Source organism: Canis lupus, chromosome 2 (assembly GCF_003254725.2).
Source record: "Canis lupus dingo isolate Sandy chromosome 2, ASM325472v2, whole genome shotgun sequence".
Classification (NCBI taxonomy): Eukaryota; Metazoa; Chordata; class Mammalia; order Carnivora; family Canidae; genus Canis; species Canis lupus.
Window position 1 is genome coordinate 36,367,287 of NC_064244.1, and position 13,709 is coordinate 36,380,995.

Below are 13,709 nucleotides of genomic sequence, written 5' to 3' on the forward strand. Positions count from 1 at the left end.
TAAGTATATGCTCAGGGTTTAATGGTTATCCACACTTTGATCCCCAGCCCTCATTCCACTGCGTAGATGACAAAATGCTCTAGGTTGTTGATGAAGAGGTTGACCAGCTCTGGCGCTCTGCCTTCTGCTATGTAGCAGCACTCTGTCGATCTGGCTACCCTGGATTGTCCCCTGTGGCCATTCCTTTGCAACCTGAGCAGCAATGATGGTCCATTCAGTGGTAGTTGCGTCCTCAAGCTCCCCTGTATTCTGCTAATTGGTTTCTAGGTGGAAGGAGGGCAGGAGCCAGAGTTTTCATCTTGCCCAACAGTAGTGATTATACCTTAACTTTTCACCCTTTCCACCCCCTTCCCTTCTTCTTCAAATAAGGCCTAAGGCAAAAGGAGAATGCCTTCCTCTTTTTGTCTGCTCAGCTCGAAGCCCCTCTGCGCTCCTTCCATGCATTAAGAGGTGCTATGTAAAGTGATTTCTCATTGTAGTTTGTTATAATTGGGCAGCAGGGAGATTGTGCTTGCTGAACCATGATGGGATTTGGACTTGGTCACTGTGTCCCAGTGGTTACAGAAGATTGTAGTGTAGAAACAAGTCCGGCTTTAGTTGAAGCCACCTTCGCATGGTTGTGGCTTTGTGCAGTGGTGGTGGTGCTGTACCCTGTTGTGGCACTCTGAATGCACATTATGAAGATGTCCTGGAAACAATAAGAGAGCTTGTGGGCCTCAATTTAAAACTCTTGCAGACCTTGGATTCTTAATTAAAAATGCAGCCTGTGATTTAGACCCAAGCCTGGGGTCTCTATAGAAATGATTCTTACCTACCTAGATGTAAGAAAGTGATTTTCTTAAACAAGAATCAAAATGTAAGAAACTGAAAGAAAATAACCACTGTTTTTAGTAAAAAGTGTTCTGTGCTCCATTTCTAATTTATAAACTTCTAGGATGCTTTTTAGGCATATAGACTTGCTAATAGTTTGATCAGTCTCCAGTTGGCTTTGGAATCTGATGCTTAGATTTCTTATTATACTGGAACTGTGATCTGGGGATTCCACTCTCTGCCACCTCATCTGGCAACTTCTTTAAGGTCTTTAATTACCTCAGTCTTCTTATCTGAAAATTAGACACTTTAGAGCCAACTTCCTGTCTAGTAGTGGTCTCTGTCACAGTCTCAGGTCAAAATCCCCATGTTTTTTGCAGGGTCTGTGTGGTGGGAGAAGCCATCTGTTAGAGAAACTGAGCTGATTGATTTCTCTGTTAAGGGCACAGAGGTGTTTTTTTGTTTGTTTGTTTGTTTTTGTTTATAAGATTTTTATTTATTCATGAGAGACACACAGAGAGAGGCAGAGAGACAGGCAGAAGGAGGAGCAGGCTCTATACAGGGAGCCCGATGTGGGACTTGATCCCGGGACTCCAGGATCACACCCTGGGCTGAAGGCAGGTGCCAAACCACTGAGCCACCGGGGATGCCCAAAGCTAGCTTTTCAGTGAAGGTTTACTGAAGACTGTTTCCTCTGGTCTGGGCAGGCATTCAGATCCTCTCAGAGAATTAGCCTTGGGCATTTTAAGTTGATTTTACCAGAATTTGTAGAGGGAAAAAAAATCCAGTGTGATTGTAATAATCTTTATGTGCACATTGATATTACTCTACAATTGCCTGCTTTTGAGGACTTGGATTTTAATTGGCCCATCATACTTCTTTGAAGTGATTTTGTTGTTGTTGCTGTCCAGTTTGATCTCCTAGTAAGTATTCCTAGTGAGTCAGGAACTGTATCTCTTAGCTTTTGCTGGATAACAACCACAAAACCTCATAAAACAGTAGATATTTATTTCTCTTAAATCTGAGGGTTTCAGCCAACCTGTCTGTACTCAGCTGGATGACTGCTGATCTAGGTGGGTTTTCCTTCTCCTCCCTCCCCCTCATTTTCTTTCTCCTCTTTGTGTTTGTTTGCCCCTTCCCTTCCCTTCCCTTCCCTTCCCTTCCCTTCCCTTCCCTTCCCTTCCCTTCCCTTTCCTTTTTTCCTTCTTTCTTAAATAATCTTTCTATTTCCTCGCACTTACTTTTAGTATATCAGTGTCTTGAATTTTTGAGAGGCAGTATAATCATTGGTAAGGGCTCCAGAGCCAGACTGCCTAGATTTAAATCTCAGGTCAGCCATTTCCTATCTGTGTGTTCTTGGGGAAGTAATTAATTTCTCTGAGCCTGAGATTCCTCATCTGCAAAATGAGTATAATAATACCATCTGCCATATAAAGATGTTAGGAGGAATAAGTAAGTTCATCCATGTATGATGCTTAGAATAGAGTAAACCTAATTAGCACCCAGTTAGTATATAATTGCTAATTAGCACCCAGTTAACAATTACTATTTATCATAAGATAGAGAAATATGTAAGCTTCATTCAACCTGGGTCTGCTCAGATGAGCAAACAAGTCAAGTGCCAATATTAATAGGGCCTACCTGTTTTAATATAAAAATTTTTGGTAAAAAAAAAAAATTTTTTTTTTGGTAAATCTGAAAGCGTTTGCTTACTATAGAGAAATTGCTATGCTGTTTCCGAGGAGTTCAAAGCCTTATTAGGGAAGCAAGATGTATAGAGAGGTAGCTAAGGGAGCAAGTAGCTCAGTGCCAGGTGGAACAGGAGGAATCATGCATGGAAGTGCCAGAAGGGTTTTAAAGAGTGGAAAACTGTTGGGATTTGTGGATGTTTCCTAGGCCATGCAGTGAGGCACTGGGAGAGCTAATGAAAAAAATTTCTGGTCCCCTGTTAGAATGAAAAGAAAGTGATAGGAACTTGCCCAAAGTTAAATTAAATGAATTGGTTAAGAGGCTGTATATAGAATTCGTTAAACCTTCACTTTTTTATAGAAGTTGATGTTGCTCAACCCACCCGCTTATGGGCAGGTCAGTTGTTTGGGAGCTGTGGATAGCGGGAGGGATTGATCCAGAACACTGCTGATTACATCCGTGGTTGTCAAAGTCTGAGAAATGTACTCTCAGGCTCCACCCTAGACCCCAAAACTGAGGGTGAACCCCTGTTGTATCTCTTTTCGTAAGGCCTCTAAGGTGATTCTGTTGTACATTTAAGTTTGAGCCCCTGGCAGAGATTGTGCAGGAGACCCTTGAAATAACAGTTGATGATTAGGTGTAACTGTGTTATATGCTAATGATCCGTTCACCTCCAGAATGTCATCAATCTTTACACTGTCTCTGAGGGTAGGTAATTGCTGTTTTATGTCTGTTTTCAGATGAGGAAATGGAAGCACATTTATTCTCTAAGGTGACATCTGGTACCTAGCAGAACTGGAATGGTCTTGCTCTTGGTCTCTCTGAAACAGTATTTGATTGCTTACTGGTGGAAAGGAAACCACAAAATTTATTGAACTAAACTGCTGGGGTACCTGGTATGGGTATTCATATTTTGAGGTGGTTGCTGTTAAGGGAATCTTCCAGCCATTCAAGGAACCTCCATGCATATTGACTATGTTCATTTGTTTCTTAGAAAGTAACTTTAAGTACCAGGTTGTTCTTGACATTCAGGAAAACAAAAACAAAAACAAAAAAGTTCACCGTTCCAAAGCAGAAAATTCAGACTTCAGGGATCAAAACCATATTTTTGTGTGTGTGTGTGCCCTGGAAGCCTTTATTTTCTTGTTGAGGTACTAAATGTTCTGGAGATTTTGGACTGCAGATAATGACATCCTGATTTCTTGAAGGTGAAACCACATAATGTTTGTTCCCTGAGTTTTCATAATTGAAGGCTACAGAGAACTCACTCCCCGCATTCATCAGACACTGCATCCTCTGAGTTGTACCTTGCAAATATTTCATGCTGCTGTGACTTCCTGTCCTTTCTTACTACTTCTGCCCCATTGTAGGTCTTCATTTTTTCCTTTGATTTGTTGCATGCTATCTTGGGCTCTCCCCTTCCCCAGGCTGTGCTGGACACTGCCACCACACTGCATCTTCTGACATGTACATCTGAGTATATCCCTCTTGCTGACTGCTCCAGTGGGCGCTCCTGTGTTAAGGCCATTGCATAGGTAATCTCATCCTTTACCACCACCCCAGTGCAGGAGTAGGTAGCATTAGTGTCCTCTTGGAAAAGAGGAGTTGCAGGGCGTTAACATGGCTTGCCCAGTACAACTTTTAATCGCTCTACTGTCTGCTTTTCTCTTTGTCATGCAAATGAATGATTCTTGGTGGTTATATTTGTTTGTGAGGGCTGCCATAACAAAGTATCACCAGCTGGGTTCTCAGAAACTTACTATGTCTCATAGTTCTAGAGGCTTGAAGTCCAAGATCAAGGTGTCAGCAGGGCCATGCTCCCTCTGATACCTGTAGGGAAATTATCTTTTCTTCTCTCTAGCTTCTGGGCTAGCTTCTTCCCTCTAGCTTCTGTGTTGCTGGCAGTATTGGCATTTCTTGCTTTATAGGTGCATCACTGCTGTCCCTTGGCCTTGTGTAGCTATCATCTCTCTGTTTCTGTCCAAATATCCCTTTTTTATGAGGACACTGGTCATTTTAGTGTCCTCCTGGCCTAATTTTAAGTTGATTACCTCCATGAAGACTCTTTTCAAATAAAATCATATTCTGAGTTACTGGGATTAGGGCTTCAACATAATTTTTTTGTCAGGGTTGGGGGAACACTATTCAGCCTATAGCAATAGCTTTATTCTATGAATGGAAGCAACCTAAATTTATCAGATAGTCCAGAATGGTACAACTGTCACTAAATGAAGCACTTAATGTTTTTGCTTACTTAAAAAAATGTATATAGCTATGTTATCTGGTTGGACAGAGGAATAGATTTTTTTTTTTTTTTTTTAGTCATTTTCTGAAGAAAACAAGGATGGGGGTCCTTGAAGGCAAAGGGAAGGGGGAAAGGCCTTTCTTTGGCATTTCCTTTGTTGTGCTGTGATTGTGTGTCGCTGACTGTTCAGGGAACAGCCTATGTGGACGTGCTGATTTATCTGCCAGCTAAGGTGAGGCTACAACAAGCTTGAGTGCAGGCATTTCTTTAAGGCAGACAGATGATCCCATCTCTCAGAGCTTTCTGTGAGCCTCGCCCCGCCCTCTGGGAGTGGACTTCCATTCTCCACCGGGTGCTGGATTCAAAAGGTCATGCGGTGTGTGGGAAGGGGATGTCAGGAGGTGGGCGAGGAGAAGAGCAATGCTGCCAGAGGAGAAGGGAAGTGGGCCAAAGATAACAATACCTATGGAATCATTTCCCACAGAGAAGCAGACAATCAAGCATGATATCAAAGGAAGTGATAATCAAAATAAATACCAATAACTCTCTGCCTTTGGAGTACTTGGTGTGCATGCCCAGGTGGTGTCTTAGTGGGCTGTTGGAAGCCCTGTTGACTTTAAGGGGCTAGGTAAATCAGAGTTAATAGGAGAAATGACTTTAGAATTCACTGCGTATCTCCTGCATTATTAGTTCAGTGCCTTGGAAAAGTGATGAGTGGGCATAGCATTCAAGAACGGAGGGAAGGAAAAGATAAAGATACAGTTTTCATTGTGAACACTGACACTAGGTTTGACATAAGGACCTCTTCTTCTTTATTATTGGAGCCATCTAGGAGGAAAAGCCTGAGCTTTCCTCTCAAAACAGTATTTTATACAGGAGAGGTTCAAAAGCTTCCATCATCATTCATGAAAATAATTCATTATTAGTCTGTGGTGACTCTATGTGGTTTACCACCTGTTAATTGATTTGTACTAGTGATTTATATGTGGCATCATTAGATATTTTTTATGCCAGAGGACCCAGCAAGGCCTCCTTTCTGACCTCCCATGAGAATCTAAGAGAATACTTGCTCTAGGGACAATAGTGGTGGGAAGTCAGGATATCATATTATTTAAAAGCTGGATTTTGTCTGACTTCACAGTGTAGAGCTCTTTGTTAAACTGGGCCAGGCATGTGGCTTAGTCCAAAGACCATTCTTTTCTCTGAGCTTAGGTAGAGTAGCACATACTTAGTGCTTATGTTCTTGTCACAAGCCAACCAAGAGGGAGATGAGCAGGGGTGGGCTGAGTTTCCTTTACCATCATTGTTAGGGGTGCCTCTCAGAAGAGGAGAGTTAGGTGAAAAAACAAAGTGAGAATATGTTTAATTACTAAAGATATGTTCATTTTAGGGACTGGAAAATTAAATAGCACTATAAAGTAAAGCAACTGTATCCTGATGTTAACGTGTTAGAGGCAGGTCAGGGAGGTCAGAGTGGACCAGTCAGAAAATGCGAGTTGGCATTGGAAGATTCAAGGAACAGGTATGGGGTCCTCAAATGCAGTACGACAGAGCATGTGACAAAGTAAAGTTCTGGTTCTTCTAAAACCTTGTTGAGGCTTTTATTACAATCTTTTCTTCAGGTTGAGATTTGGAACTGAGGCAAGATGTGTAGAACTTGGGAAGGGGCCAAGGAAGCCTAACAACAGTAGGTTTGTGTGTAGATTCTGGGAGGAAATAAGGCAGGAGCATTGGTTGAACTTGGTGAAGTGAAGACTGGCAGGGCTCAGGGTGGGAACATTAATAGTTTTCTTTGTCTGAAGGTGTGTTGTGAGAAACATGCTGAACAGATGTTTTCAGTCTTCACTGAACACGAGACCACACTGTGAATGGACTTAATACCTTTTAGCTCAAGGAGATTTAAATGAGAATTTCAGGGAACCATCATAACTGAAGACATGGGTACATCTATAGTGTTTATATGTGGATAGTTTAGGGAAAGCACAGAAGCACACTTGAGTGGAAGTCCGATCTGGATGATTTTCTTTGATTTGACTTTGCCTGTTAATTGCAGACTCGGAACATACCAGCTTCCTCTTCTCCCCTCTTTGTTGGCTGCCAATATAACCACACTTTTCCCCATGGTAACCTGATATTACAGATGTATTTGATGGAGACTGAGTTGGATTTGAAGGAGACTGGTCTTCAATTTCTGAAGAAGTGATTTTTTTTTAGAAGGCTCTGAGGTTGAGGAAGAGCTTGGATGTTGGTGCCAAGGAGACCTGATTTCAAATCCTGGTTGCTATGTAATGTACTTTGTCTTTTGGAGGAACTTATTTAACCTTTCTGAACTTGTGTCCTCAATATTGAAATGGAGACAACAGTGGTACTTACCTACTGAGTTAATGTTTAGTGAGAGCTGGCATACGATGTTACAGTGCCTGGCATACAAGTAGTGCTCAGTAGATGATAGGCATTTTTATTATTTTATTCTAGTCTTTCAAACCAAGGTTGGGAACTCAGGTAAAGCTGCATACCTATTTGGCGTGCTTATGTGAACTCTGCCCTTCTTTCATTACAGCTACTGGCGTTCTTGCAAGGACTCTTCACTTTCTATCACCATGGTTATGAACTGGCCAAGGATTTCAGCGACTTCAAGACTGAGTTGACCATTAGCATACAGAATGTGAGTGGGCAAAGGGACAGACAGGTTTCCTTTCTCTGGTTGAGGAAAGGAAAGAACAAAGTATGGGTCTGATTGCATAGAGATCACTTAACCTGGATTGGAATGCAGATGAAGAAGATGGGTCCTGTTTGGGTTCAAAGGGCAGCTGGAGGCAGGCATTTTTAGGGTGCTTCATGGCCCCAGGTTAGAGCATCATCCTCTTTTCCATTATTTCTAAGTACTATTTATGTTCTCGGAAGTCCTGCTGATATTTTTGTTTTAAATGTGTAGCACCAGAATCAGGATTTCCTTTGGCAGTGGAAGGCCCAGCCTCATTTCTGTGCATCTAGCTGCCTGGCCACAAGAGACCTTGGAGTGTGTTCAGGGGCTGGGGGTAGGGCACACATGCTGGCCTGCAGCTCAGAGGATATGATCTTGTTCAACTTTCAGTGAGGCTGACAGGAAATCCAAGACAGACCCGTTTACTCCCAGTTGCCTTCACCAAACTTTAACCAGCAGGACTTTTTGGTCTCAGAATCGTGCTGAAGGCCCTTTGGTTAGCAGTTACTGGTCCTCAGCCACCTGTTCACTATGTGGCTGGCTATATTAGCCTACATGTTGTCTTTGTCTCTAGATGATGCTGTGTGGAAAAGAAATCCAAGTGTGTCCTTGTGAGTTATATCGCATGGGTTTAAAAGCCTGGAGCTTGCCCTGCCATGGTTCTCTATGTTTTGGAAACAAGAAGTTGCAGAGTCTCGCACAAGGTTTCACAAAGCATGGCTTTCCCTTAGGCCAATTTCCTTAGGAGGTAGACTCAGAAGTGGAGGTTTACCTGTAGCAGGTTTACAGGGGAGCAGGGTTAGCAGAATCACCTGTGAGACAGAGGGCAGCAGACAGTTGCAGGAGTTGAGCTGTGAGGCCTCATTCAATACCCTGGGGTGTCCTGGACCTGATATGGACCTTCACCGTGGCCTGAATAGAAGAAAGGGTGTCAGACTTGGGACCCCTTCCCCTTTTGCCCCCAACCTGAACTAGTCATGGGGTGCAGGTTGCCCTGGGGGAAAGGAGTTACCTTGAATGAAGTAGCTCCCTTTTGAGGAGGAAACCATCTGTGAACCATCAGCAAATGGTATTCCCTGCAGCTGGAGAAATAAGTCCCTCTGTCTTGTAGGGGGCTTGGGGACTATTCTGTGAACTGAGTCAGGATCCCTTGGGTGCTTGTTTAAATGCACATTTCTGGGTCCACAGGTACTAAATTAATCTTTAGGGGTGAGGCCTGGACATTTGCATTTTTCCCACATTCTCCAGATGGTTTTGATGGTCTTGAGAACCACAGAATCATTCTGGTGTAGGATTTTAAGGTCAAAGGATACTTCTTGAAAGTGAATATTTGCCTGAATTCCTGGGTGGCTAAATGTTCCTTATCTGGTTTTAGATCTAAGGATTCCATAGGTTGATGTTGTGAATTATTAGAGATGGGAACAAGGTTTCGTTTCTCTGATTTGAATAAAATTCCTTTCATCCTAGACAAGAAACCGCTTCGAAGGCACCAGGTCAGAAGTGGAATCACTGATGAAAAAGATGAAGGAAAATCCCCTTGAGCACAAGACCATCAGTCCCTACACCATGGAAGGTTACCTGTATGTTCAGGAGAAACGTGAGTGCTGGTGGCAAACAGTAGCTTGGGGTACCCTCATGCCTTTTGCCCAGGAGGTGGAGAGTGTATCTAGTAGTGCCTAACTTAAAAGCACAGGTTCTGTCAATACAGATTTGGATGAATGAGAGTAGTATAGTTGAGTTTTTTGAGAGAGGGGTATCCAAAAGGTCTTGTTTACCTCTCTTTGTATTTGCTTTGTAACTGGAAATTCCCTTGGGAACCTGGAATCCATTGAGGCTCTGTGGTGGTTTTTTCCTCCACAGTGTCCCACAAATGCCCTTGGATGGCTGTATCCATCACATGCTTGGCAGAGAGGCTCTGGAAGGGCCTGGCATGCTAGACCTTATTGTTTCTCAGCAGTCATATTCTTGGGTGGACTGCATATGGAGTAATTTTGTTGGATTCAAGACTTGTTTCAGCAAGGACCAGTCATTACTTAAGCCCTCTCCCTCCTTTCTTCAGTTGCTATCATTTGAACACTTATATTTTATGAGAAGTAGAAACACAAACTCACTCTAATTGGTAGGAAGAGAAATCCATTGTCCCATTGATGTGGTCAAAGGAAGAAATGCCAGGTGCTGCTAACTCAGACTCCTCTGTGGTGACTCACAGACTCCTGTGCTAGGCCCAGGGAAAGACTTTTTAATGGGGCCGTGCTATGAGGGTAGCATTTCCAGACTTAGGTCATGGAGTGCTAGATATAAAAGGAGGTCAGTTCTTTTTTTCTTTAATGGATAGTTGTCATCTTCCATCCCTCCTTTTTGATTGGATGTGTTGCTCCTTCCCAATTCTTGCTGGTTCTGTCCTCTTTACTATTCTTTTGTTGATTCAGGACAAGGCAAATATCTCCACTCCTAGAAGCTTACTAATGGAACAGAGCACTTGATTTCAGTGATTTTCTGGTTAGTGATTACTCAAATTTTGGTTGGCCTTAAAATTGTTGCCTGGTGACAGTGGAGGCAGTAGTGGCGTTTTAGGTTGGAGGCATTGGTTGTCTTGAGGGTTTTATGCCCTTTTTTCTTACAGAGATGAGCTTGTTGAGGTTTATAAGAAGTGGAAAGTACCCTAGTGCTGTATTTTGTGTAGGCCTCAGTATAAGATGTTACCTTTTTTATCCAGTGAGAAGAACCACTCCAAAAAGTTTAAGGTCAACTTGAATATATAGTTGAATCTCCACTTAAAATACTTTATTTATTCATATTATTTACTTACATAGACTTTCACATTAATAATCCAATTTTATGCAAATATTTCACATGATTTTTAAAACAATGAATATCTTGATTTTCATTAGAGCCAGATTTTAACTCTCAAACACATGAGTCTAGTGTATCAGTGGATACAAGTCTATTCATTTGAAAGTATTGGTTAACTTATTACTTAGAAATAATTTGAAACTTACAGAAAAATTGCAAGAAGAGTATAAGGGACAACCATGTGCCCTTTATCCAGATGCATGATTTTTTACACTTTTTCTACTCTTAGAGCATTCTTTCTTTTTCTGGCTATATGCATACACACATCACAGTCATAGAGACACACACATACACACTGCCATTTTTTTCTGAATCCTTTTAAAACAGGTTCTGTACCCCCTGCTTCTTTAGTATGTATTTTCTAAGAATAAGGGTATTCTTTTTATGTCACCATAGTATAGTTACCATATACAGCAAATTTAACATTGATAAGATATTTAATGTAAATGACAGTTCATATTCCAGTTTTGTCAGTTGTCCCAGTAGTGCCCTTATAAAGTATTTTCTTTCCTTCTTCCTAGATAGGATTTTGTGCTGTGTTTACTTGTCATGATTTTTTTTTCTTTTTTTCTTTTTTTTTTTTTTTACTTGTCATGATTTTAGACTCCTTTACTCTGTAATAGTTCCTCAGCTTTTCTTTGTCCTTCATGACATGGACATTTTTGAAGAATGTAAACCAGTTCTTTTCTAGAATTTTCTTCAGTGTGGATTTGTCTAATGTTTCCTGAAGATTAGATTCAGGTTAGGCATCCCTTGTCAAATCCTACATAAGTAACATTTGTGGTTTTCTTTGGGGATCACATATCATGGCACAGGATGGCCATCTGGCCCACATGGTGATGTTAATTTTGGCCACTCAAAGTATCCTTTGGTTTATCCACTCACTGTACAATCACTTTTTTTTCCTTGTAGTTCATTAACAGTCTATGAGGAGATGCCTTGAGACCATATCCTTCTTATCAAGCTTTGCCCTCCCTAGAGTTAACATCCATCAGCAGCTCTTGCCTGAACAGATTGTTACAGTGATGGTTGCAAAATGGTGATATCTCAGCTCTGTCACTCCACATTTATTAGATGCCATTTAGTGTACTGTGAGGAAGTGACCACCCTTCCTTCCTCATTCTTTCCTTCTCTCCTTATCCATCCATCCATCCATCCATCCATCCATCATCCATCCATCCATCCATCCTTTTATTGTCAGGATGGACTTAAGGATTTCTGTTTTACTTGGTAGGCTGAATCCATATCCATTACTGTCTTTATTTGGATGCTCAAATTGTTTAAGATGCCATGCTTAAGAAATCTTTGTGTTGTGCTATCACTGGAATTTTTTTTCTGAGCCACAAAAATAAATTAGAATGGTTGTTATTTTTATCTTCGTTTTAGTGTATACACTGTTGTTTTTTACTTTTTTAGTTTCCTAAGCAACATTGCACACTTACTGTAGGCCTGATACGAAATTACTAAATCTTTGTTAAATCTCATGTTATTACTAATAAACAAACAAACAAACAAACAAACTTCTGCTCTATGATATCTGTGAGCATCTAAGGCTAGTGTTGAGGACCTTAGAGGCTAATAATACTAAGTATGCCTTCTTCATCTAATAATATTTTATTATTCAAAATAAAGTAATTGGCCAACCACCAGGTAAAATCAGAGACTGTATATTGAGGGACAGACTCCTTAGATTACATTTAGGTATTTATAGTTACTTCCATTTACATCTCTGTGTCAGAGTTTGTCTGTCTGCTTTTCGGATTATCTTGAGTTCTGCTAAAGTACAGGTTAGGGGTTTGGCAGTAGGTCAGAACCCCTGTACATCTTTGCAGAGAGTTGCAGAGCAGCTGTGTGGGAAGCATGAAGTTATTACACCAGATGGGAACAGTGACAGGCACTTTGAGGAGCTTTTCTGTTCTTTCCATAGTCCTCTTACTCCTGTCAGGGGAGAAAGGAAACTTCAAGTGGAGATAAATGATGGGAAAGTGAATTAATTTCCCCAGGGAACCTCTACATCCCTTATATTATAAGACCAGTTGGATGCAGCATTTAGTGGGAAACAGTCTTCTTGGTCCCTTGGGAAAGCCCTAGGTCAGTTCCATTTCCAGCCTGTGGGATCAGATTTCTGCCTATTCCAGTCTAGCTGGTGGAGACTATATTTGCCCCTAGAAACAGTTTAAGGGTGGGTGAGCATTGAGGGTTATGGGTTGTGTGTATTTCCAGCATGCGCTTGACACATAGAGATGTTTCATGGGAATACTATCCTGCAGGTCACTTTGGAACTTCTTGGGTGAAGCACTACTGTACATATCAACGGGATTCCAAACAAATCACCATGGTACCATTTGACCAGAAGTCAGGAGGAAAGGGGGTGAGTTCATTTTTTAAATTTCATTTTGCTTGGCTAACATAGGATGGTTATAATGCACATGCATATGTAAACACTGTCAGTGTATCCCTGTCATTTTCTTTTTTCGTTTTCAAATTTTTTTTTTACTGATGTATAATTATAATTAGCATGCAGTATTAAATTTGGTTTCAGGTATACAGTATAATAATTCAATGATTTTATGTATTACTCAGTGCTTGTCCCAGTATGTGTACTCTTAAACCCCTTTATGTATTGGGACACTGCCCCCCCACCCCCCGCCCTTGGCAACCACCAGTTTGTTCTCTGTATTTAAGAGTCTGTTTTTTTCTGTACACTTGGCTTTTTTTTTTCTTTGTTGGTTCATTTGTTTCTTAAATTGCACATGTAAATGAGATCATAAGGTATTTATCTTTCTCTGTCTGACCTATTTCACTTAGCATTATCCCTCTAGGTCCATCCATGTTGTTGCAAGTGGGAATACCACATTCCTTGTCATGGCTGAATAATATTCCATTACATATATATATCCCAGTTTCATTCTTTTACATGTCGCCAGTTTTCCCAGCACCATTTGTGAAGAGAATGTGTTTTTCCTATTGTATATTCTTGCCCCCTTTGTTGCAGTTTAATTGATCCATATAGGTGTGGGTTTGTGGATTTTCTGTCCTATTCCATTGAGCTACCTGTCTCTTTTTGTGCCAGTACCATATGTTTTGGTCACTATAATATGGTAGTGTATCTGGAAATCTGGGATTATGAGATCTACAACTTTGTTCTTCTTTTTCAAGTTTGTTTTACTGTGATTTCCCTTACTTTTATACAGTAGTTCCAAGAGGAATGGTACCCTAGACAGTAACTGTACCAAAGCGAGTATTCTTAGCTTTAAGTTCTACTAGGAACTGCAACTAAGAAAGGCTCTTATATTTCACATATATACAATATTAAGTATGTCAAATGTGTTTAGATGCTAGAAATTCCTGGATGGTCTTGCCCTGTGAAACTGATGGACATCACTCTTACTTGATACAAAGAGGGCT

General features: G+C 41.0%; 1 protein-coding gene across 17 annotated transcripts in view; it reads left to right on the top strand.

Moving 5' to 3' along the window:
- The window catches only part of ARHGAP26 (Rho GTPase activating protein 26), a 418,559-nt gene that overhangs the window by 122,812 nt on the left and 282,038 nt on the right, over positions 1 to 13,709 (top strand). For all 17 annotated transcript variants that reach the window (XR_003136017.3, XR_003136019.3, XM_035713919.2 and 14 more), the window contains 3 exons: positions 7,305 to 7,409; positions 8,916 to 9,045; positions 12,572 to 12,672. Coding sequence is in view for 15 of the 17 variants with exons in the window: in XM_035713919.2 (XP_035569812.2) it covers positions 7,305 to 7,409; positions 8,916 to 9,045; positions 12,572 to 12,672 (336 nt within the window). In the remaining 2 variants the exon portion in view is untranslated. The remainder of the gene's footprint in view (positions 1 to 7,304; positions 7,410 to 8,915; positions 9,046 to 12,571; positions 12,673 to 13,709) is intronic.